Source organism: Thermothelomyces heterothallicus (genome assembly GCF_042370625.1).
Source record: "Thermothelomyces heterothallicus CBS 202.75 unplaced genomic scaffold P884_scaffold_7, whole genome shotgun sequence".
Classification (NCBI taxonomy): Eukaryota; Fungi; Ascomycota; class Sordariomycetes; order Sordariales; family Chaetomiaceae; genus Thermothelomyces; species Thermothelomyces heterothallicus.
The window spans coordinates 1,398,921-1,419,787 of NW_027192568.1; the positions used below are offsets into that span (position 1 = coordinate 1,398,921).

General features: G+C 47.9%; 4 protein-coding genes across 4 annotated transcripts in view; 2 read left to right on the forward strand and 2 right to left on the reverse strand.

The window, feature by feature from the left end:
- P884DRAFT_123399 (kinase-like domain-containing protein) overlaps window positions 1–216 on the forward strand; it is a 2,225-nt gene extending 2,009 nt beyond the window's left edge. The window contains exon 4 of the mRNA XM_069437166.1: window positions 1–216. The gene's annotated coding sequence lies outside the window, so the exon portion shown is untranslated.
- A 330-nt stretch (window positions 217–546) lies between these two features.
- On the reverse strand, window positions 547–2,210 carry P884DRAFT_298831 (Inosine/uridine-preferring nucleoside hydrolase domain-containing protein; the record flags this gene model as incomplete). The annotated part of the gene is made up of 4 exons (XM_069444645.1): window positions 547–916; window positions 980–1,663; window positions 1,798–1,883; window positions 2,160–2,210. 4 exons carry the CDS (start codon window positions 2,208–2,210, stop codon window positions 547–549), a joined length of 1,191 nt encoding a protein of 396 aa, XP_069299071.1.
- Window positions 2,211–2,581: 371 nt separating this feature from the next.
- P884DRAFT_258235 (uncharacterized protein) lies at window positions 2,582–4,455 on the reverse strand. The gene has a single exon (XM_069441215.1). The coding sequence runs from the start codon at window positions 4,364–4,366 to the stop codon at window positions 2,741–2,743; it is 1,626 nt and encodes a 541-aa protein (XP_069299072.1). The 5' UTR covers window positions 4,367–4,455; the 3' UTR covers window positions 2,582–2,740.
- Window positions 4,456–4,722: 267 nt separating this feature from the next.
- Window positions 4,723–8,873, forward strand: P884DRAFT_221607 (uncharacterized protein). Its single transcript, XM_069439496.1, has 2 exons — window positions 4,723–5,156; window positions 5,213–8,873. The coding sequence occupies exons 1-2, from the start codon at window positions 4,909–4,911 to the stop codon at window positions 8,511–8,513; spliced, it is 3,549 nt and encodes a 1,182-aa protein (XP_069299073.1). The 5' UTR covers window positions 4,723–4,908; the 3' UTR covers window positions 8,514–8,873.
- Window positions 8,874–20,867: the final 11,994 nt, after the last annotated feature.

The window sequence follows — 20,867 nt, forward strand, 5'->3', positions numbered from 1 at the left end:
TCTCTCTCTCTCTCTCTCTCTCTCTGTGTGTGTGTGTGTGTGTGTGTGTCTATCTGTCGTGTGTGTGGGTGTGTATTCGGTTGTGTCTAGGTGGTATGTGTGTCGCTTGTGTAGGGTTTCATTAGGGGTTCGGCGTTGGGTGCCAACTTGGTTGGAATTGGGATGGCTAAAACAAGCTTCATCCCGTATCACTATCTCTTCTTCTGATGATTGCGTGAGCAAGTCGTCCTACCTCGGCGTGGTGACGGACTTGCGTGTTACTTGTCTACGCCATCTGAGACTAGTAGATCGACTTTCTCCAGTCTCGAGCGATAGTGGGCGAGCATCTCAGTCCTCGTCTGAAGCCGTGGAAATCGCATAGGGAACGCGTTTCCAAGGGTGTATTTCTAACTCCATCACGCGGCGCGATGAATGGTTTCATGTCTTCTATCCAAACAGCAAGAGACCCCGGTCTAGTTTAAGAGGTATCAGGTTCTAAAAGGCTTGCGAATACTCCGGTTGCTACATGCCGAAAATATGATTCGTCTCCTGGGGGAGAAAGGAGCATCAATTTGACGCTGTCCCGGCAGCAGCGGCCTCGGCAGCGGCAATGGCATCGTCTGCCCTCTGGACGCACTCTTCCAGGACCTTCCAAAATAGCGGGATATCCAGGCTGCGCGGTATTCTGACGCCCTCTTCGCCCGGGGGGAGCAGCTTGGCCGTGATCTGGCCCGTCCTGGCTCCGGCGCGGGCATCTTCGTAGGTGCCCTCGGTCACGACCGACACCTCGTAACGCTCCCGCTGCGCCAGTCCCGGCTCCCCCGCAGGATCGCAGTCAGCGAAGGGGATCTCGTGCTGGTCCCCGACGCCCGTCAGGACCGCGGCCACAGCGAGCGGGTCGTGCAGCGGCGGGCCCTCGGTGATACCGAAGACGTCTCTATCCCTCGCATGTCAGCTGTCGTTGTGCTCACGTACTCTCCCCCAAAAGAACGAAACTTACTTGTAGGTCTTTGCAAAGAACATCAGCAGCTCCACCAGCATAACCCTAAGCTTCGTCTTTCCCGGCTTGCCGTTCCTCCGAGCCTCGCCGTCTGTGCCCCTCTCCACCTCCTCGCGGCCGTAGAGCAGCAGGTCGCGTACGCTCTCCGTGGTCAGGACCAGGTGGGTCACGTCGAGGGGGATCAGGGTGGTCTTGCGGGCGAGCTCGCGGTTGGCAAAGATGGCGGCGGCGGCCTCCGGGTCGGCGAGGACGTTGAATTCGGCGAACTGGGTCCAGTTGCCGACGCGGGGCACGCCGGCGACCTCGCCGAGGACGGCAGGGGTGAAGCCGCCGCCGAGGGCGCCGCCCATGAGCGAGAGCCCACGGATGTGGCCGACCAGGTCCGGGTACTTGAGGAAGAGGGCGGCAGCGTTGGTGAAGGCGCCCGTGGCGACGACCCAGGCGGTGCCGGGCGGCGTGGCCTTCAGGGCGGCATAGGCGGCGTCGATGGCCGGCGGGTTGGTGCGCGCCTCCACGGCTGGCGGCGGAAGCAAGTCGGTCCCGTCTAACCCCGACTCGCCGTGGATGTCGGTGGGCGCGTGCATCGGCGGGCGGTACAGCGCGTGCGAGGCGCCGACGTAGACAGGGATGCTGGATGCCTTGCCTATAGCAGTGAGGATGGAGGTGGCATTGCGCGTTGTTTTTCTGGCGAGGGCATGTATCAATTAGTATTGACACGTTTAAATGGGGTAGGAAAAAAAGGGTTGAAAAGTGGGAAAATGCAGGGGACAGGTAGGGAGCTAGGGGCGTCAACGAGGGGGGAAAGAAGGAGTTCTTACTCGAGTGAAGCATTGCCAAAGACGGTTGAGACGCCGAGGATGCGGATTGCCGGGTGGTAGGCAGCCAGGAGGATGGCGAAAGTGTCCTGACGAGAGTGTGAGCAAGTGTGTGATCGTGTACGTGAGAGAGTGTGTGTGAGAGTGTGAGTGTCTGAAAGGTGGTTGTGATGGGATGCCCAGCGACCTGGGTACGGAACCTCCCTCCACCCCCAGCTGTTTGCCCCTCCCCCTCCTCCGGTTTCCGTGTCCCGTCGGGCTCCCTGGGTCGTGCCTAGCTTGATCACGGGCCCGGGTCCCGGAAGTAAACAGAGTCGCTGCAATCGGAGGACAAATCAGCTTCGACCAGGACTAAAACTACTTACATCGTGACCCGGGTCACAGTCCAGCCAGACCGGGATTCGTGTGTCCTCCATGTCGAGGAGCTCGGCAATATGGGTACGGATCAGGAACAATTGATAAGCAGAAAAAATTACCGAGGATGATCAAGTAGGTTAAATTGAATTTTATCCGTTGAGGCCGGTGATGACGATTGATTCAAGAAAGCTTTTATGAGACACGGGGGAACAGGAACCTGCCCCTGAACTTAAGAGGCCAAAAGCCAGGAAGTCGGAAGTCTTCTTGGGATGCGCTGGAGCGGGAGACCGTGGGTTTCCGTCTGGATCCACTGGGCCTGATCCTATGAGTAACAGAAGCTGGCGCGGTTGCCTAATCAGGAAGTTGGGTCAGTCAGCCCAACCCCCCCCCCCCCCCCCCCCCCCCCCCCCCCCCCCCCCCCCCCAAAAGAGTCGTCGCGGGTTCTTTCCCGTTCCTTTTTAGCTTCACAGTTTTCCGGCAATGTTTGCCGTGTCCTCAATTGACGCTTGTAATCCGTAGTTTTGAAGCCGGCACACGAGTTCAGTGTCCCAACAAGTAATTGCTGCCGTGCACTCCCAAAGCATTGGCCCTACCCGCCACCTCCCTTCTGTCTCTGAATCACCTTCATGACATCCGCAAAGCTATTCTTGTCCCCCTTTTTCTTCTTCTTCTTCCCCCGCTTCCGCTGCGACTTTCCTCCTCCTCCACCGCCTCCGCCGCCACCTCTGCCATCGTCGTCATCATCATCCCAGGCAGACAATTTGACCTTGGTCTCGTCCAGATCCGCCTCGTCTTCCACCCGGCTGGAGCCAAAGCCCATGTCCATATCTTCGTCGTCGCGGTGCAATTCTTCGAGCTTCTTCTTGAGCCGCTCTTCTCGCTCCGCTGCCTTTCTCTCCTCTTCTGATTTTTCCATGGCACTAGCCGCCTTGGCCTTCTTGAGGGCCGCCAAGAAGGTCGGGTCGTCGAGCGACGGGGCCTTATATTTTTCTTCCGACGTGAGTGCCGTCTTGGAGTCCTTGAAGTAGTTTCTCGCCGCGGGAGCGTCAGGCTTGGGCGGCAGGGGCATCTCTGCTGCCGCCTTGGCCTCCGATCGATCCTTGGCATCGTCTTCTTCGTCGGAAGACCCGTCCGACCCTTCTAGTCCGGCCAGTGGATCGTAGTCGGATCCGGCGTCATCGAAGATGCTGATCTCCTTTCCGTCCTCCTCGGCTCGTTGCGCCTCAAGCTGCTTCTTGTAGAACTCGGGAACCTCCATTCCAAGGACTTTGCCCGAGACCAGAAGCTCCTTTTCCTTCTCCTGTTCCTCTGAAGCGCTGGCGTCGAGCTTCCTCACCTTCCGCTTCTCATGCCCGTCCTCGTCAACGATAATCATGACCTCGCGACCTTTGCTGTCCCTCTCTATCCTCACCCCTGGTGTCTTCTTTTCGCCAATCTTTTTGAACTTGGCACCAAGGGTCGACCCCTCCTTTGCCTTGGCGGCGGCTGCCCGCGCAGCTTTCAGCTCGGCCAGGATTTGGTTTCGTGTTCGTTTTTGGCCAGGTTGGAGTGTGGTAGTGGCAAGCTGGCCCTTCTTCTGCACTTTTTCCTTCTCGATGGCTTTGACTTCGGTAGCCTCGAGCTTCTCCAAGACCTCATCGGGGTCCTCCTCCTCCTGTGGCTCGTCATTTTGCGCCTTATCGTCTTCCGCCTGACGTGACTTTTGCCCCTCTCCGTAGACATCTTCTCCCCTGCGTATCCGCTCTAGCAGCTTGAAGTCCAGCCCTTTGACCAGGTGGGTGCTCGACAGGTCGCCACCCACGATTTCGTTCCGCAAGCGATCGTACGTCTCGCGGTCGATATCTCCCTTTTTGAACGACTCTTCTAGATTCCTCAGTCTCTCGGCCCGCTCGTCCTCCTCCTCCTCTTCCCTCGTCCTGGCTCGATCGACGTAGCCCTCGGCGAGCCGGCTGCCTTTTGGCGCGAACGATCGGAACTTTTTCTGCGGCGTTTCCGAGCTCTGGTTTCGTTCTGCAAGCTGTTTTGCAAAATCCACGCCGCGTGCACCCACCACGGACCGAGGGGTCATGGGGATGCTCGACTTGAGTTTGGATCCCAGCGCGAGCGACGTGCTCGACGCCGGCCGCGCATTATTGGGAGGAGAAACGGCATTGGTATCGGAGCCAGACTTGGCCGTGTTGGCTAGCAGAAGCCGGCGGAATTGTTCGTTATTCATGGCTGCTGCGGCGGCGGCGCGACATCACAAATCTTTTGTGTCGAGCTCGACGAGAGAGCTCTCACGACCTTTGGTAGGGCAACGACTCGGTCCGTCAGCAAGTATCTGTAATCCGTATTCCCGTGCGTACTGCGTACTCTTGGTATGGCAGGATTCGAGAAGTGGATCCACCACTTTGATCCAAGACCCACTTTTTGGCGTTATCGAGTAATTATCATAGTACGGATTACATCGCGTCAGCGGGATGTCAGGCGACCGCGCGGCAAGGTGGGGGCTTCCGACGAGAGAAGGGCGCGTTACCCGGCACGTCGGAAGACTTTAATGCTGCAAGTTGCCACCAGTCAAGGCGTCGACTGCGCCCGGCGCGAACGGCCTTTCTATAACATGACAGCTTTTGCAGGCTATCATCGCCCCCACGTTCCTTCTCCCAACATATTTCAATGAAGTGAACCGAATAACAACTAGCCGGACACAGCGCCGGATTCGATGATGTCACTGCTGCTTCCCCTCTCCCATTTTTCGTCTGCACTAGCATTCCCATCATGGGCAGCCGCCTGGAAAAGAACTCGGAGGCCGTGCGGAAACGCATAGCCAACCACGAGTTCAACGACGAAGATGGCGAGGAGTACGAGGCGAACGAGTTCGGGGGTTTTGGCGACTACTTCCGGAGAAAGAAGATCAAGCTACAAAACCTCGACGTCGAACTACGCGCAGCTCGCGGAGACAAGCCCCAGATATTCAAGGGCATTGTGGCTCACGTCACAGGCTACACCCAGCCTCCGCTCCACGTGTAAGCTCCCAGACTCAGCGGTGCGTGCGTGCGTCTCCGGGCTGACTCCCGAGCAGCCTCCACAAGGAGCTGGTCCAACATGGCGCCGCCTTCCTGCAGTACCTGGACTCCAAGACCATGGCGACACACATCATCGCCTCGACCATGCCGCCAAAGAAAGCCGTCGATTTTACCAAGTACCGCGTCGTCAAGCCAGCCTGGGTGATGGACTCGATCAAGGCCGGGAAGTTGCTGCCCTGGTCAGACTACCGCGTCATCGACGACGGGCCAAGGCAAAAGACGATTAGGTTTGACCGAGGCAAGATGCTCAGTCAGGCGGCCCCGCAGTCTCCAGCAGGCTACCGCGAGCAGACTCAGAACAGCTTCTACGCGAACCAGTTCCGGAAACCCTCGCAAAGTTCCTCCGGCAGTAGCAGCCCGTTTCAGCCCCCGTCTGCAAGGAAAACCGCCTCAACTGCCCTTGAGGCCGTCGACGACTTTGACGATGCCGACGTGGACGCACTATTTGAGGGATCGGCAGCCTCAATTGGCGCGGCCCCAAGCGATGCGCCCGCGTCAAATGCGCAGCCGCTCCAGGAGGGTAAACCCGAGGAGGCTGAATTCGAGGAGGGTGAACCCGAGGGGGCGGAGGCTCTCGGATCTGAACACGCAGTTGACCTGCCGCAGCCACATAAGCTGTCCGGGAAAGCGACGACTTCGGAAGAACATAATGCTCTGCTCCTCCAAGATCCCAAGATTCGCAACTCATCCACCGCCAACCCCAACTTTCTGAAGCAGTACTACTCGGAAAGCCGCCTGCACCACCTGTCCACATGGAAGGCACAGTTGAAGTCGCGCTTGATGGCCATGATGGCGGAAAAGGGACCGGTAACCAAGGGAAAGCGCACGAGCGGCTCCCGTCGCTACATCATGCACGTCGATTTCGACAGCTTCTTTTGCGCCGTATCTCTCAACCATCATGCCCCGGACTATCGGGACAAGCCCGCGGTTGTTGCCCACAGCACTGGCAGCGGCTCGGAGATTGCTTCCTGCAACTATCCCGCCAGGAAATACGGCGTGAAGAACGGCATGTGGATGAAGCGTGCTCAGGAGCTTTGCCCCAGTCTCAAGGTGGTTCCATATGATTTCCCCGCCTACGAAGAAGCGAGCCGGCTGTTCTACGATGCAATCCTTGGCCTTGGAGGTGTGGTCCAAAGCGTCAGTATCGACGAAGCTCTGGTCGACATCACCGATGTCGTGCTCTCGGAGACCGGTTCTAATGGCGTCGGGGTCAGCGAAGGCAGCGTCTGGCGGGAACAGGAGAAAGCTGACCAGATCGCGACAACGCTCCGCGCCGAGATCAAGAAGAAGACGGACTGCCACGTCTCCGTCGGCATCGGCGGGAACATCTTGCTCGCCAAGGTTGCCCTGCGAAAGGCAAAACCTGCAGGCCAGTACCAAATCCGGCCCGAGGAGGCCTTGGACATGCTCGGCGAGCTCAAGGTCGAAGACCTCCCCGGTGTTGCTCACAGCATCGGTGGGAAGCTCGAGGAGATCGGCGTCCTGTTCGTAAAAGACCTGCGCCAGACCTCCAAGGAGCGCCTGACCACTCTGCTGGGTCCCAAAACGGGCGAGAGGCTGTGGGAGTATGCTCGGGGAATTGACCGCGCCGAGGTCGGAGAGCAGCCTGTGCGCAAGTCAGTTTCGGCCGACGTGAACTGGGGCATCCGATTCGTTAACCAGGAGGAAGCGGAAGAATTTGTCCGCAACCTGTGCAAGGAACTTGAGCGCCGGCTTCTGAATGAAGGTGTCAAAGGCAAGCACCTTACTATGAAGATCATGAGACGTGCGCTTGATGCGCCCCTGGACCCGGCCAAGCATCTAGGCCATGGCAAGTGCGACACGTTCACCAAGAGCGTCACTTTCGGTGTTGCTACCAATGACAGTGGAGCCATCGGCAAGGAGTCCGTTGGCATCTTACGCTCGTTCAAGTTTAGCCCCGGCGACCTCAGGGGCATAGGAGTGCAGATGACCAAGCTGGAGCCTATCAAGCCGTCTGCTGCTCCTGAGGGGAGTCAGAAACGACTTGACTTTGGCAGCGCAGCTCCGCCAACCAAGAGGCCCAAGAGAGAGCCGGTACATGAGGAGACTAATGCGAGACCCCCGAGCCGTCGATTGTCCGGACGGGAGGTCCAGGACGACCCCATCACGGTAGATCCCCTGACACCTCGGAAACCCAAAGTACATCCGGCCCTGGCGCTCGCCAAGGCGAACGCGGCCGACGAGAAAGCCAATTCACCCCTCAACATCACGGGCACTCAGTTCATCATACCTTCCAACGCCGATCCCACGGTGCTCGCCGAGCTTCCACAAGACATCCGCAGCAAGCTAATGCACCAACCCCAACAACCTCCCACTGCCCCATCCCGCGAGACATCCCCGGCCGTCAAATCCCGCTCTCACAGCCCAGCCGCAACGGATGACATTCCTTCGGACGTCGACCCGGAAGTCTACAACGCCCTCCCGGAGGAGATGAAAGCCGAGATCCTCGCCTCCTACGGCCGGAAGAAGCGGCACTCAGGCGGACAGACCCTGCTCCCTCAGTCTCCACGCAAAGACAGGATCATTCAGCGTCCCAAGGAGAGGTCGACGCCGACCAAGCGGGGCGACATTAAGTCGTTCTTCAGCCGGGGGCGGGACCGCGAGCGCCGGCAGGACGCCGAGGCGGGGTTGATGCAGACGAGCCTGGCGCCGCCGGTCAAGCAGCAAGGGCCTACGGAGCCCAGTGGCCTGGACGCCGCGGCGGTGCCGGAGAGCCTGGACCCGGGGTTCCTGGCCGAGCTGCCGGAGGACGTGCGCTGCGAGGTGGTCGAGGACCATCGCCGGCGCCGGTTTGCCGCGCAGAGGTCGGCCACGGCCGGGCTGGGCTACCACGTCCCCGTCCCGCCACCGCCACCGCCAATACCCGGGCGCGGAAGGGCTCACGAGCGAGCGGACCAGGGGAGTACCGGAGGCGTCCCGCAGGGCCAGACGCGACTCGGGTTCCCTGTGAAACCGCCCAAGGTGGCCTTCACTCAGTCCGGGCTGACATCGGCGAAAGAGGTCAAGGAGATGGTTGGCGTGTGGCACGGGGCAACACAGGAGGAGGGGCCGCACCAGGCCGACGTGGAAGTGTTTGAAAAATACCTAGCAAGGGTGGTGGTCGAGGAGAGGGATATGGAAAAGGCGAGAATGCTGGTCAGGTGGTTGGGGTGGTTGGTGGAGGAGGGGTCGGAAGGATCAGGGAAGGAGTCGTGGAGGGAGGCGGTCGGGACGGTGAAAGCGGCGGTTCAGAGGGCTGTAAAGGAGAGGAGTTTGGGGGCTATAGATTTCGCGTAGCCTCTGTACATGTGTACGTACGTATATGCTGTTTGGGAGGGAGCAGGAGGCAGGGAAGGATGTCCTGAGATGCGACATTCGTCGCGAAAAAGGAAGTAGTTACGGAACTATTAGGAGATGAACAAAGAAGGTCTAGATAGGTATCTACACCAGAAGCCTCGCCGTATATTAAACTACTAGTAGCATGAAACCACATTGCTCATAAGGGTACGGCCAAGAGTTCCTTCTTCCCGTCAAAGGGTTAGCTAATAGGGAGTACATTTCTATTATAGGTAATTGTCACAGGCCTAGGCTTTGCCAGGGCTAAACAATACCAGGCTTTACCTAGTAACAGACCAGACCTACCTAGTAATAGACCAGACCTACTTAGCCTACCTAAGTATATACAATTAGTTTATATTACAGGCCTAGGCTCTACCTAGGCTAATCGATAACAGGCTATACCCGGTTTCGGACCAGACCTATATACGTTCATAGGGCGTTCGTAGGGCATATACTTAGGACCTAGTTAGGCCCTAACCTAGTACCTAACCAGGCCCTAACCAGAGTATATATACACCCCCTATATAAGAAGTAGAACCCCCTTTAGCCCCTATACTTACTTTCTCTTCTTCCTTTCCTTAAGGTAATTAAATAGAATATTATATACTTATCTATAGTAAACTAGTACCAGCCTCTCCTAGCAATAGTCACACACCCCTAAGACCAAACCTCCGTCTGGTCAGATAGAGAGGAGTATTGGCTTAAAGTGTCTAATATGTCCAGGCACTCGTAGATGCAATAGACAAGTCTAGCCTCCTAGACAGCGGTTACGATAGACACGGGGATGGCGATAACAATGCCCCTCTAGGCAGATATAAAAGAGTCTACCTATATGGAAAAAGATAGCCAAACTTATAAGTGAAAGAAGAATCTTATCATTATATAAATAATACTATAATAGTAGCCTGTTATTATTATTATTAATTTATTCTATAAAAAACTATCTGCTGTCCTTGTTATCCCTAGTACCTATTAGATAGGTACCCCCTATTTATATCTAGTATATATATAGCTTATTTAGAACCGGAAAAACGAATCTATAACCTATACCCCTCTAGTTATATTAAGAGGTTTCTACCTTAGTTTATACTTCCCTTTTGAATTTGCTCTAAGGCTCCTATTAGCGAATTCGACACTTAAACGCCCTCCTTTCTAGCCTCCTACTGCCTTGCTCTCTTGGCCCTACTGTCCCCCTTAGGCGATGGTCGCTTCTTAGACTATTAACGCCTCTGCTAGGCTTTAGTCTTAGCCTCTAGCTCGTCCTAGCCTATAAACTAGGGCAGGTATTTAGGAGCTAGTTTAAGGTCCTCGGGCCTAGACTATTTAAAGAGAGGGGGTTGTATCTACTTAGTAGGATTATCCTTAGGGCGATGCTATCGTGCCCGGCCTTTCTTAATAGTCTAGGGCGATCTAGCCTATATTAATATACTTATCTTGGTCTGACTAGACGGCTATTATACTATTAAGGACCCTTATTTAGACTATAACTACTTCTACTACTATTATTAGGAACCCGAGGCTTATCCCTATACCTTAGTAGCTATAATCTGTTCTTCTACCTATATTATTACTTACTAGTAGATGTCTATCTTTGGTTTATAGGGGTACTTGAGCGCCTATTATAAGAGTTAGGCCGGCTTAAGTCCTTTAGGCGCTTTACTAAGGAACCGCTAGATGGCTATATCTAAAGGAACTTAGGTATCCTTTTTAACCTTTAGCTACTCTTATATCGGTAGGGGATTATCTTCTTCCTCTATCTAGATAGAGATAACTAATTTTATATATCTAGGGACTAGTTATAACTACTAGATAGGTAGCTTCTACTATCTGTTATTTACTAGCTATCTAGGTAGCTAGTAGGGATTAATATTACCCTATAGAGTCTTTAGCTTTTCTACGTGTAAAGGATTATTAGGCCGATGGCCTAGAGCTATCTAGATCGTTCTAAGCTAGAGTATTAGTATCTTATTCTTAGCGGTTATTATCTTTAGCCCTATATATAGACGGCCCTTCTACTAGGGAAGTTTAAGATAGGCCTTATCCTTCTGTCGTATCTCCTAGAAATAGAACTAACAAAATTTAGCGACCTAGATCCTATATTCTTACTATCCCTACTATCTTAACGCTACCTATACTATAGCCTAGACTTAGGTATCCTTAGGTAGAGGGAAAAGGGAGCTTAGGCAGATGACCTTATCTTATAAGTCCTTATATAGGTCTTTATAAGCTTGCTCGTTAGAGGGGTATAAATCTATATAATAAATATAGTACTCTATCTAGTTATATATAGCTACTACCTAGTATAACTCCTATAGATAGTAGATAAGGACCTAAAAGCGTTTACCTATAGCCTCCTTTTACTTCCTTAGGGGCAGAGCTACCTACTTAGGCTACTAATTAATCACGGTATCTAAGAAGATATATATATATAGCTTATAGGCCATTAGTATATAGCAAAGGAGGTTTAGGAGGTCGAAGCTATTTAGGTACTCCCTTCTTAATATAAGCCCCTTAACGTTATAGAGGCTTACTATAATATTATACTAGGGCATACCAAAGTATATCTCCCCCTAGCTATATAGTCCTATATATAAGGGGAAGCGATAGCTAATAATCCGCTTGTTTGCTGACAAACCAGGGCTTATAATCTAGTTAGGCCTCTGTTATAATACCCCGCTCGGGTAGGGAATAGGCCCCTTATATAGTAAACTAGGGTAGAAACCTCTCGGTATGACCAGAAGGGCATAGGTTACAGATTCGTTTTTCCGGTTCCGAACAAGTTATATATACACTAGATATAAATAGGGGGTACCTATCAAGAAGGTACTAGGGATAACAAGGACAAGAGACAGTTTTCATAGAATAGATCAACAATAATAGTAATAGGCTGCTATTACAGCATTATTCACGCGATGATAAGATTCTTCTTTCACTTATAAGTTTGGCTATCTTTTTCCATGTAGGTAGACTCTTTTACATCTGCCTAGAGGGGCATCGTTATCGCTATCCCCGCGTCTATCGCAACCGCTGTCCAGGAGGCTGGACTTGTCTGCTACATCCACGAGTACCTAGATATATTAGATACTTTGAGCTAACACTCCTCTCTATCTGACTAGACGGAGGTTTGGTCTTAGGGGTGCGTGACTACTGCTAGGAGAGGCTAGTACTAGTTTAATAGCTCTTTAAAAAGCCTGTTAGAATCGCTAGGTCTAGGGTGGTTATCGGCCTCTAGTCCTAGAGTCTAGCTTATAAGGAGGTATTATAGAAACTATCTTAATGTTTTAGGGTCCTCCCCCGGGAGTAGTAAAGGCAGGCTGGTGCTTAGCTAGTTTAGCCCTCTAATTAGATAGAGAGGTACTGATCCTTCTCTTCTTTAGCGCTCTAAGTCTCTAACATTATTACTAAAGGTATTTGACGTTAGAAGGCTTATATAGAGTCGCTCGAAACCTAGACTATTAACATTTAGAAAAGAATCGCTTGGTAGGATACTTATATAACAAACCTAACTTAGACTTCTTCTAAAAGGGTTTAGACGAAGGTAGGTAAAGCAAGACAAGTATATAGGTCGTCTAAGGGATTCGGTAAAGCCAAAGGGTTTATAATAACAGAGTTACCTCTTATAGTAGTATAATGCTATTAGGAGTACTATAATTATAATTACTATCACTGGTAAACTCCTAGAGTCTACCATAACAAGTGATATGACGAACCCAACTCAGACTTCTTCTAAAAGGGTTCAGACGAAGGTAGGTTAAGCGAAACAAACGTACAGGTCGTCTAAGGGATTCGGTGAAGCCAAAGGGTTCACAACAACAGAGTTGTCTCTCACAATAGTGCGATACTATCAGGAGTACTGTAATTGTAAGGGCGGTTACTATCACTGGTAAACTTCCAGAGTCTACTATAACGAGTGACTATCTATATATATATATAATCCTGGTGATCACTCCTGATCACGGTGATCATAAGTAATCGTATAATGGTGATCACCCTGATCACTAGTAAGCGTAGTGATCATAGCGCTTCCTATGTTGTGATTGGCCCTTCCGTCCCTTCGGCTTGATTGGTCTATCTATGCCGGTGGTCTAGGCGGCATCTGTATGTATATTTCCGTGACACGATGCCCCTCCTTCAAGGCTTTCGTCCCGAAAGCCCTCTTTAGGCCGTTTCAAATAGCGCCAACATCCCTCGCGATCCTTGTACGTGTTTTTCTCCTTAGCTCCTTGTTGTCCTTTGCACTATCAATTATACTATCTAACGCGCGTAGATCCTAAGCGTCTATTTGTCGTAAGCGCCTAGCTTAGTTTATTTCTAATCATAGGTTCATAGTGATAGCGTGTTCTTATTACGTAGAGTATAACCGAGTGTGCAAAATGATTGAAAAATCTTGTCGCTATAAGGCTTATATACGTTAGGGTCGTGCTTACGATGGTTCCGGCGTTCCAGCTTCTTCTTGTAGGTTCTCGTTCCCTTGTAGAGGTATGTCGCTAATTATAGCGTAGTAGATCGTATTATACGTGAGTAGCGTCGTTTGAAGGCTGAAGAGAAAGAAGCCGAAGCCTTGCTACGGGAATATTAACATAAAGCTTCTAAGGCATTGGCCCGTTTGACTTGGGTTTGTGAGCAGCGAGAGTTTTTAGTAGAGAAGGGGGTAGACATGGTTATACAGGGTTTGTCGAATCTGGACGAATTGGAGGCGGTAGAGTAGTAGGAATCGGAGGCCGTCCTGAACGCGTAGCTTAACGGTGGCGTCGACGTTGTTAACTAGGGCGCTATCTTCGATTCTGTCCTAGGTTTGTCTTTAGCCGATCTAGGTTCTGCCGATAGAACTGTTCAAGTTTCTTAGGGTAGTTTAAGTTCTTAACTAGTTCCTATAAGTTATCTTCTAGTCCAAAATCAAGCTATTTAACTAGATATTATAGTTCCCTGTTGATAATATATAAATCTAGGATTTCTTCGATGTCCTATTCTTCCTCTTTGTCCTCTGCTTCGGTGTTTATAGCGATCTTGGCGTTTTTCGGTGCTGGTTCGAGAAGTGAAATATAAAAAACGTCTGTCTGTAGTTATATAGATGATGGTAACGATAGTCAATAGTTAGATGTCGAAATTCGTTCTTTGATAATAAAGAGTCCGACCTTCTTAAAGTCTAGCTTTATACTTAGTCGTTTAGTTTGCAGGTTTTATACGATCAGGTAGACTTTGTCTCCCCTCTCTAGGCAAGGTCCCTTGAGCCTGTGTTTATCGTAGTGGTTCTTTATTCTAGTTCTAATAAACTCGAGTTCCTTTTTAAGTTTTTTATATAGTACGTATATCTATTCTACTTTAACTACTGCTCTTGGCACTATAACCTTTAGTCCTTGCCTAAGGTCTGCTTTATATCTGTAGTTTATAAAGAATGGTATGACTTTAGTCGTTTCTATTGGCATTATATTATAAGCGAGTTATACTATTAGCAATAGTATGACCTAATTGTCTTATTAGTAGTTAACGTAGGAATAGAGGTACTGCTTAACAACTTGGTTTAGTCGCTCTGTTTGTTCATTAGTCTGCGGGTGATATGCCATTAATAGCTTGCTATTAACTCCTAATCGTTGCATTAACGCTTGCTAGAACTTCGATACGAACTTAGTGTCTCTGTCGGTGATCTATTCTTATGGCCAAGCGTATACTAATATAACTTGCCAATAGATTATATCTACCAGCTATTTAGCTGTCTAGGACTCCTTATAGGGGAAGAAGTATACCTATTTAGTTAGGCAATCTACTATAGTAAGAATACTATCGTAGATTACTCCTATGGCCGTGTCCTTAGATTCTAGCAGTTTCGTGATAAAGTCTATCGTAACTAAACTCTATAGTTTGTCAGCTGTTGGCAGTAGCTAAAGTAGCCTATACGGCTTATATTATACCGTCTTACTTCGATTATAGACGTCGTAGCTCTATACGACTTCCTTGACTTATATGGCTAATTATAGAAAGTCGTAGTGTTTCTTGACTTGTGTGATAGTCTTTGTAACTCCTTTGTGTCCTCCGAGCTTCGACTCGTAGAGTTCTCGAATCATTTGTAGTTGTTAGTCTTTGTTGTAGATGTATGCTTTGCCTTGGTACCAGAGTTTCCTATCTTTTTCTTCTACTCCGTTAGGTACTACTGGTCCGGGTGCTGCTTAATACTATGCCTTATCAATCCTTTCTTCTCGAAAGATTACGTAGTATTCTAGGAACGAGTTAAGTAGATCATCTTCTATAGGTGTCTGCGTTTCGTGATATAGCGTTCCGTCTTTTCGTTCCTTGAACAACGGTAGCGTTGTTTCCGTTCGTCCTTCTATATGATCCGTTCGTCAGCTTAAAGCGTCCGCTTGTACGTTTTCTTTGCCTTTCTTGTAGTGGATCTCAAAGTTGAATTCTGTAAGGAATTCTGCCTACCGTATTTGTCGTCTGTTAAGCTCCTTTGTTATTATAAAGTACTATAAATTCTTGTAATCTGTGTATATTTATACTAGTTTGATCGTGCCGCTGAGGTATAATTGCCATTTCTTAAAAGCTTTGACAATTGTAAGTAGTTCCTTGTTGTAGATTGGGTAGTTAAGACGTAGTCCGTCAAGCTTCCTTGAAAAGAAGGCTATAGGATGTAGCTTCCCTTGTTCGTCTCGTTACCCTAACTATCCTCCGATGGCGTAGTCTGAAGCGTCCGTTTCTACCTCGAATAGCTTCTTGGGATCTAGTAATACTAGTACTAGATCCTTGGTAATGGCGTCGCGAATCTACGTAAATGCTTGCTTGTGCCGCTCTTCCTATTAGAACTTAGTATTCTTCTTGGTAAGCTTATATAATAGTTATACGATTGCTCTAAAGTTCCTAATGAACATCCGGTAGAAGTTTGTAAATCTGATGAAACTTCGTACTTCCGTAACTGACGTCGGTCGTAGCTAATCTTTGATGGCTTTAACCTTTGAGGGTTCTATCCAAATTTATCTTAGGGATATCTCGTATCCTAAAAACACTATCTTCCTAACGTAGAATTCGCTCTTTTCCTTATTAACTAATAGCTTATATATATATAATACGTCTAGTACTGCTCTTACATGCTTCCGGTGTTTATCTATTGTCTTAGAGAAGATAAGTATATTGTCGAGATAATATACTGTAAATTTGTCGAGAAAGGGTCGGATAGCTTGATCAATTAGGGCTTAGAACGTTGCTAACGTGTTCGTAAGTCTGAATAGCATAATAAGGTACTTGTAGTAGCTATAGGGTATCCTAAAGGCCGTTTTCTACTTATCGCCTTCTTTAATCCGTATATAGTTATAGGCTAATGGTAAGTCAAGACGTGTAAAATATTAGGCTCCTACTAACTAATCTTAGAGCTATAAGATTAGTAGTAATAGGTATCGATTTTTTATAGTCTGTTTGTTAAGTTGCCAATAGTCGACATATAACTATAGCTTTCCGTCTTTCTTAGGCATAAATAGGATTAGGTAGCTTACTAGCGATGTCGACAGGCGGATATATCCTCTTCGAAGGTTTTCCTCCAAATATCACTTAAGTTCTTCGTTCTATATCTAGCTTATATAGTAGATCTTAAAGAACTTTAGTCGTGCTCCTTCCTTAAGCTTGATCTCGTGGTCCTATAGGCCGTGTTCTAGTAATCCTTCTAGATGCTTCGGTTCGAATGCTAGGTATCCCTCGTACTCCTTCGGTACTTCCCTAGTTTTGTCTCGTTTCTCGGTTTTCTGATAGTATGCGAATTTGGTTCCGTCTATAGCGATACTGGCGATTTCTCCTGTCTTAACCTATTACTCTATTTATAGTGCTCCGTATTCGTTAACGGAGAGAATAGCTATCGGCGGTTTAGCTCGTTCCTCCTATCGTAACGTCGGTGTCGTTATACCGCTTCTTCTAGAGTCCGTAGTGGTCTGTCTGCCACTGCCTGTCTCTTATGGTAGATCTGTAGGATATGCCTTCCCTTGAGCATCGTCCGCTCGCGATCCTTGTGTGCTCCCTATCTCGCTAGTCGAATACGACTCCGTTCGGGGTTGTAGGTAGCTACCATTCTTCTAGCTAATGTCCGGGTCGTAGTCTTTATACTATAGTAGTCCTAGTATTATATCTTTGTCATCGCCTATATCTATAATACTAAATACGACTGCTATAATCTTCCCTACTATAGTGATGTCGATCGGTTTGGTCTCCCTACGTACCTATTGTATCGGGAATGGCCCTTTGACTATACTATACTTCCGTTTCATTCTCTAGGGTATCTGTAGCTAATTTACAAGTGTTAGCGAAATCAGGTTTATCTCTGCTCTACTATCTACTAGTACGAGCATTTCGTGCTGCTTCCATTACGCTATTATCTATAGTCGCTTATCTTATCATCGTCGTCTAAAGATTACGGCGATTTCCTATGTCTCTGCTAGGAGGTCTTAATATAGTAGTTTCTTATGCTAGTTCCTCCTATACTACGCTACTACTTGCTACTATATAGGTATTAATGGTTTTCGGGCCCCTTGAAGGGCCCTAACCCGTTTCCTAGGTTAGTGTTAACCTCTCCGATTGTTCAGCTAATAGTGGCTTCGTCAATCGTTCTTATTTCCATAAGCCATTGAGTGCTTATAGCTTCCTACCATTAGGTCCATTCTACTTTTCATCGTACAGTCTATAGCTTCATCTAAAGCTCCTAAATTCGCGATTTCTTTTCGTCCTCGTAGTAAAGACAATCGTTATTCTAGTATAAGTCCTATATGTCTCGTCCTATTCTATAGTGCCTAGGCTAGGCTTGTCTCGGAACTACTATAATGCCTTCTAGACTCCGGGTTTCGATCTTCTAGAGTAGTTCGGCCGCTCTGTTTCCTACGTTATAGACCTATTCCATAGGGTATAAACTTCCGTCCCCGTTTTCCTATCGGGTCGGCTAGTGATTGTTTTCGAATTTGTCGCGGAAGTGGTATTGGTATTCGTGTACTATATACTGGAACTAGGGCACTTGTATATATACCTTATGTCAAGGGTATAGTCGCGTGGCGTTGCCTAGGAGATATTAGAATTCTCTTCCGAATCCTTCCTACTATACGTAGACCATAGGTGTCCTAATGCTAAGGTAGGAATATTTCTTCCAGTAGCTTTCCTATATACGTTTATCTCTTCCGCGGTTCATGTATATAAATTGGTACTCCAGGTTCCGTATATCGTAGCTAAGTTGCTAATCGTCAAAGTGCTCGGTATAACTATTAGGTCTATCGTACGTTACAGGCTATTCCCCTTTGATAGTTTCCACGATACGTCAGAGTTCCCTCATTTCGTCCCTTATCTCGTCGCTCTACTAGGCAAGTCAAGTTAGGCGTCTATCTCGTTCGCGCAACTCCATATTAAGCCGAAAAACTTCATTACGGTACCATTTAATCCGTTCCTAAAGGAACAAGATGTTTGGTCCGGGCCGGTCGACTCCTTAGATGTTGGTCGTCTACGATCTATCCTATCTCTACGTGACTGTAAAACCCTATTACCTTAAGGCTAGGAGAATCGAAATCGGTGGTGTATACTCTCCTGCTATATCCCATTTGGTAATACCTATTTCTAGGTCTATAGTGACCAGTTCGGAGTATAGTATCTATTTGTTTTTGCTATTATTGTTATATTTAAGACTGTCTGTATCGCTATCCTTGTCTTTATAGCTCGTAGCTACTACTTTGACGACGTCCTTAGTTTCGTTAATAACTATAGTTTCTTTTCCTAGAACTAGTTTCTATTCTTTCTTCGGGCTTTGACATTCCTACTTATAGTGTCCCTTCTTTCCGTAATTATAGTAGGTAGCGTTAGACTTATCTTTAGCTATCTTCTTCTTATCCTACTTCTATGCTATATCTATATCTATAGCTCTAGGATACGTCCTATACGAGGTACTGACATACGCTCGCTTTTTCTTGTCGTTAGCCTTGACCATGGTTCTGTTTATTCGACCTCGTTTCTACTACTCTCGTACGTAAAGCCGATCGTCGATTCTAATAGCCTATACAATATATTTGTCTAGAGTCTTAGGCCGATCGTACTTATATAGCTCGTCTTTAACCTTTTCCTTTAAGCTATTATAGAACAGTTATATTAATGCCTCGTCGTTAAGCTAAGACTTGAGTATGTCCTGTCTAAACTATACGGCATAGGAGGCTACTAACTTGGTCTGTCGGAGATTGGCGAGCCTTTCTTAGGCATGAATCTTCTCGTCTTTGTCGCTAAAAACCTTCTAAAGCTCTTCTTTAAAACGATCATAGGATCGAAAGACTGCCTATGTAAACGTGTCTCGGTCGTCCTTGTCTTCCTTAGTGAGGTAGTCATTCCACGTAGGTTTAAACTATCTAAGTGCCTTGCCCTCTAATCTCGTAGCTACGTAGAGGACTTTGGCTTTGTCGTCCGGAAACTTGTCGTCATTAAGCCGGAAGTAGGATCGGAGGTTTGTTAAAAACCTTGCAAGATCCTCCTTGGTTCCTCTGTACTTACTAGGTAGTTCGATCTTGATACGGCTTACTTTGGCAGTCTCGAGCGCCTTGATTTTGGCGTAGGCCTCGTTGACCAGCTTCTGCGAGTGCTTTTCGCCGTTCTCGAGTTCCTTGATTCGAGCTTGAGCAGCCTTGTCTCTCTGGTCTAACTCCTGGATTCGCTGTTAGAGCTGACCAAGCTAGGCGAGCAGTTGTTCGGCCGTGACGTTGGTAGCCATGTCAATATCGAGGTCAAAGTCACCTCCGTTCTAAACTATGACAGAACAAAGGGAGTGATAGCAACGTATGACGAACCTAACTTAGACTTCTTCTAAAAGGGTTTAGACGAAGGTGGGTTAAGCGAAATAAACGTGTAGATCGTCTGAGGGATTCGGTGAAGCCAAAGGGTTTATAACAATAGAGTTGTCTCTTATAATAGTGCGATGCTGTTAGGAGTACTATAATTGTGAGGGTGGTTACTATCACTGGTGAACTTCTAGAGTCTACTATAACGAGTGACTATCTATATGTATATATAATCCTGGTGATTACTCCTGATTACGGTGATCGTAAGTGATCGTATAGTGGTAATCACCCTGATCACTGGTGAGTGTAGTGATTATAGCGCTTCCTATGTTGTGATTGGCCCTTCCGTCCCTTCGGCTTGATTGGTCTGTCTGTGCCGGTGGTCTAGGCGGCATCTGCATATATATTTCCGTGACAAGTGACTATCTATATGTATATATAACCCTAGGATTACTCTTTACCTAGTAATCCTTTGTTATCTAGATTATGGCTATAGTAATAATCCTATAGCGTATAGATCACTTTGCTAAGCGTGATCCTTTCCTGATTAGTCTGTTTATACCTACTGTCCTATTAGCCTACCAGGGGAGGCGGCTTAGGCAGTGTCCTATATATATATTTCCGTAATATAATACCCTTCCTTTAAGGCTTTTGACCCGAAAGCCTATCTTAGGCCGTTTTAAATAGCGCTGTTATCCCTTTGTAAGTTGTCTCCTATATTTCCTCCTTTCCTCTATATATTACTAATAATATATCTTATATAGTAAAGCGTTTAATAAAGAGGTCTGTAAAGACCGAGGAGCGTATTGCCCTAGCTATTGCTATTAACGAGCTAGGGTTTAAAGTAATGCCTTATTCCTATTGTTTTTCTTGTAGCCTTTGCTACTATATAATAGAGAGTTCTTCTCGTTACGGTAAGTACATTCATTATAAGAAGTCATATAATAGTTCTAGGGTTCTAGTCTCGTCTTGTCTATATTCCCTTATTAGTACATTTTTCCTATACTAACTTTTATAGTATCCCGTATCGTAGATAAGTCAAAGCGCCTTAACCGATTAGAACAAGATACTAAGGAAGCTCTTTATACTAATTATAATTTATTAGTAAAAGTGTAGTGTTATCTAGACAAGTCTTTAGCTCGTTTAGACTATATTCGTCGTTAAAAGCGATTATTATTATCTTGAGGATCGGAGATAGTTCGCTAGGGTCTTACGTCTTTAGATAAGTTAGAAGAGGTAGAGTAGCAGGAATTAGAGGCGGTTCTAGGTATATAGCTTAATAGTAGCGTTGACGTTATTAACTAGAGCGCCGTCTTCGATTCTGTCCTGGTTTTGCCTTTGGTCGATCTAGGTTCTGCCGATAGAACTGTTCGAGTTTCTTAGGGTAGTTTAAGTTCTTAACTAGTTCCTAGGAGTTATCTTCTAGTCTAAAATCAAGCCATTTAACTAGATACTATAGTTCCCTATTAATAATACGTAAATCTAGAATTTCTTTGATGTCCTATTCTTCTTCCTTGTCTTCTGCTTCGATATATAT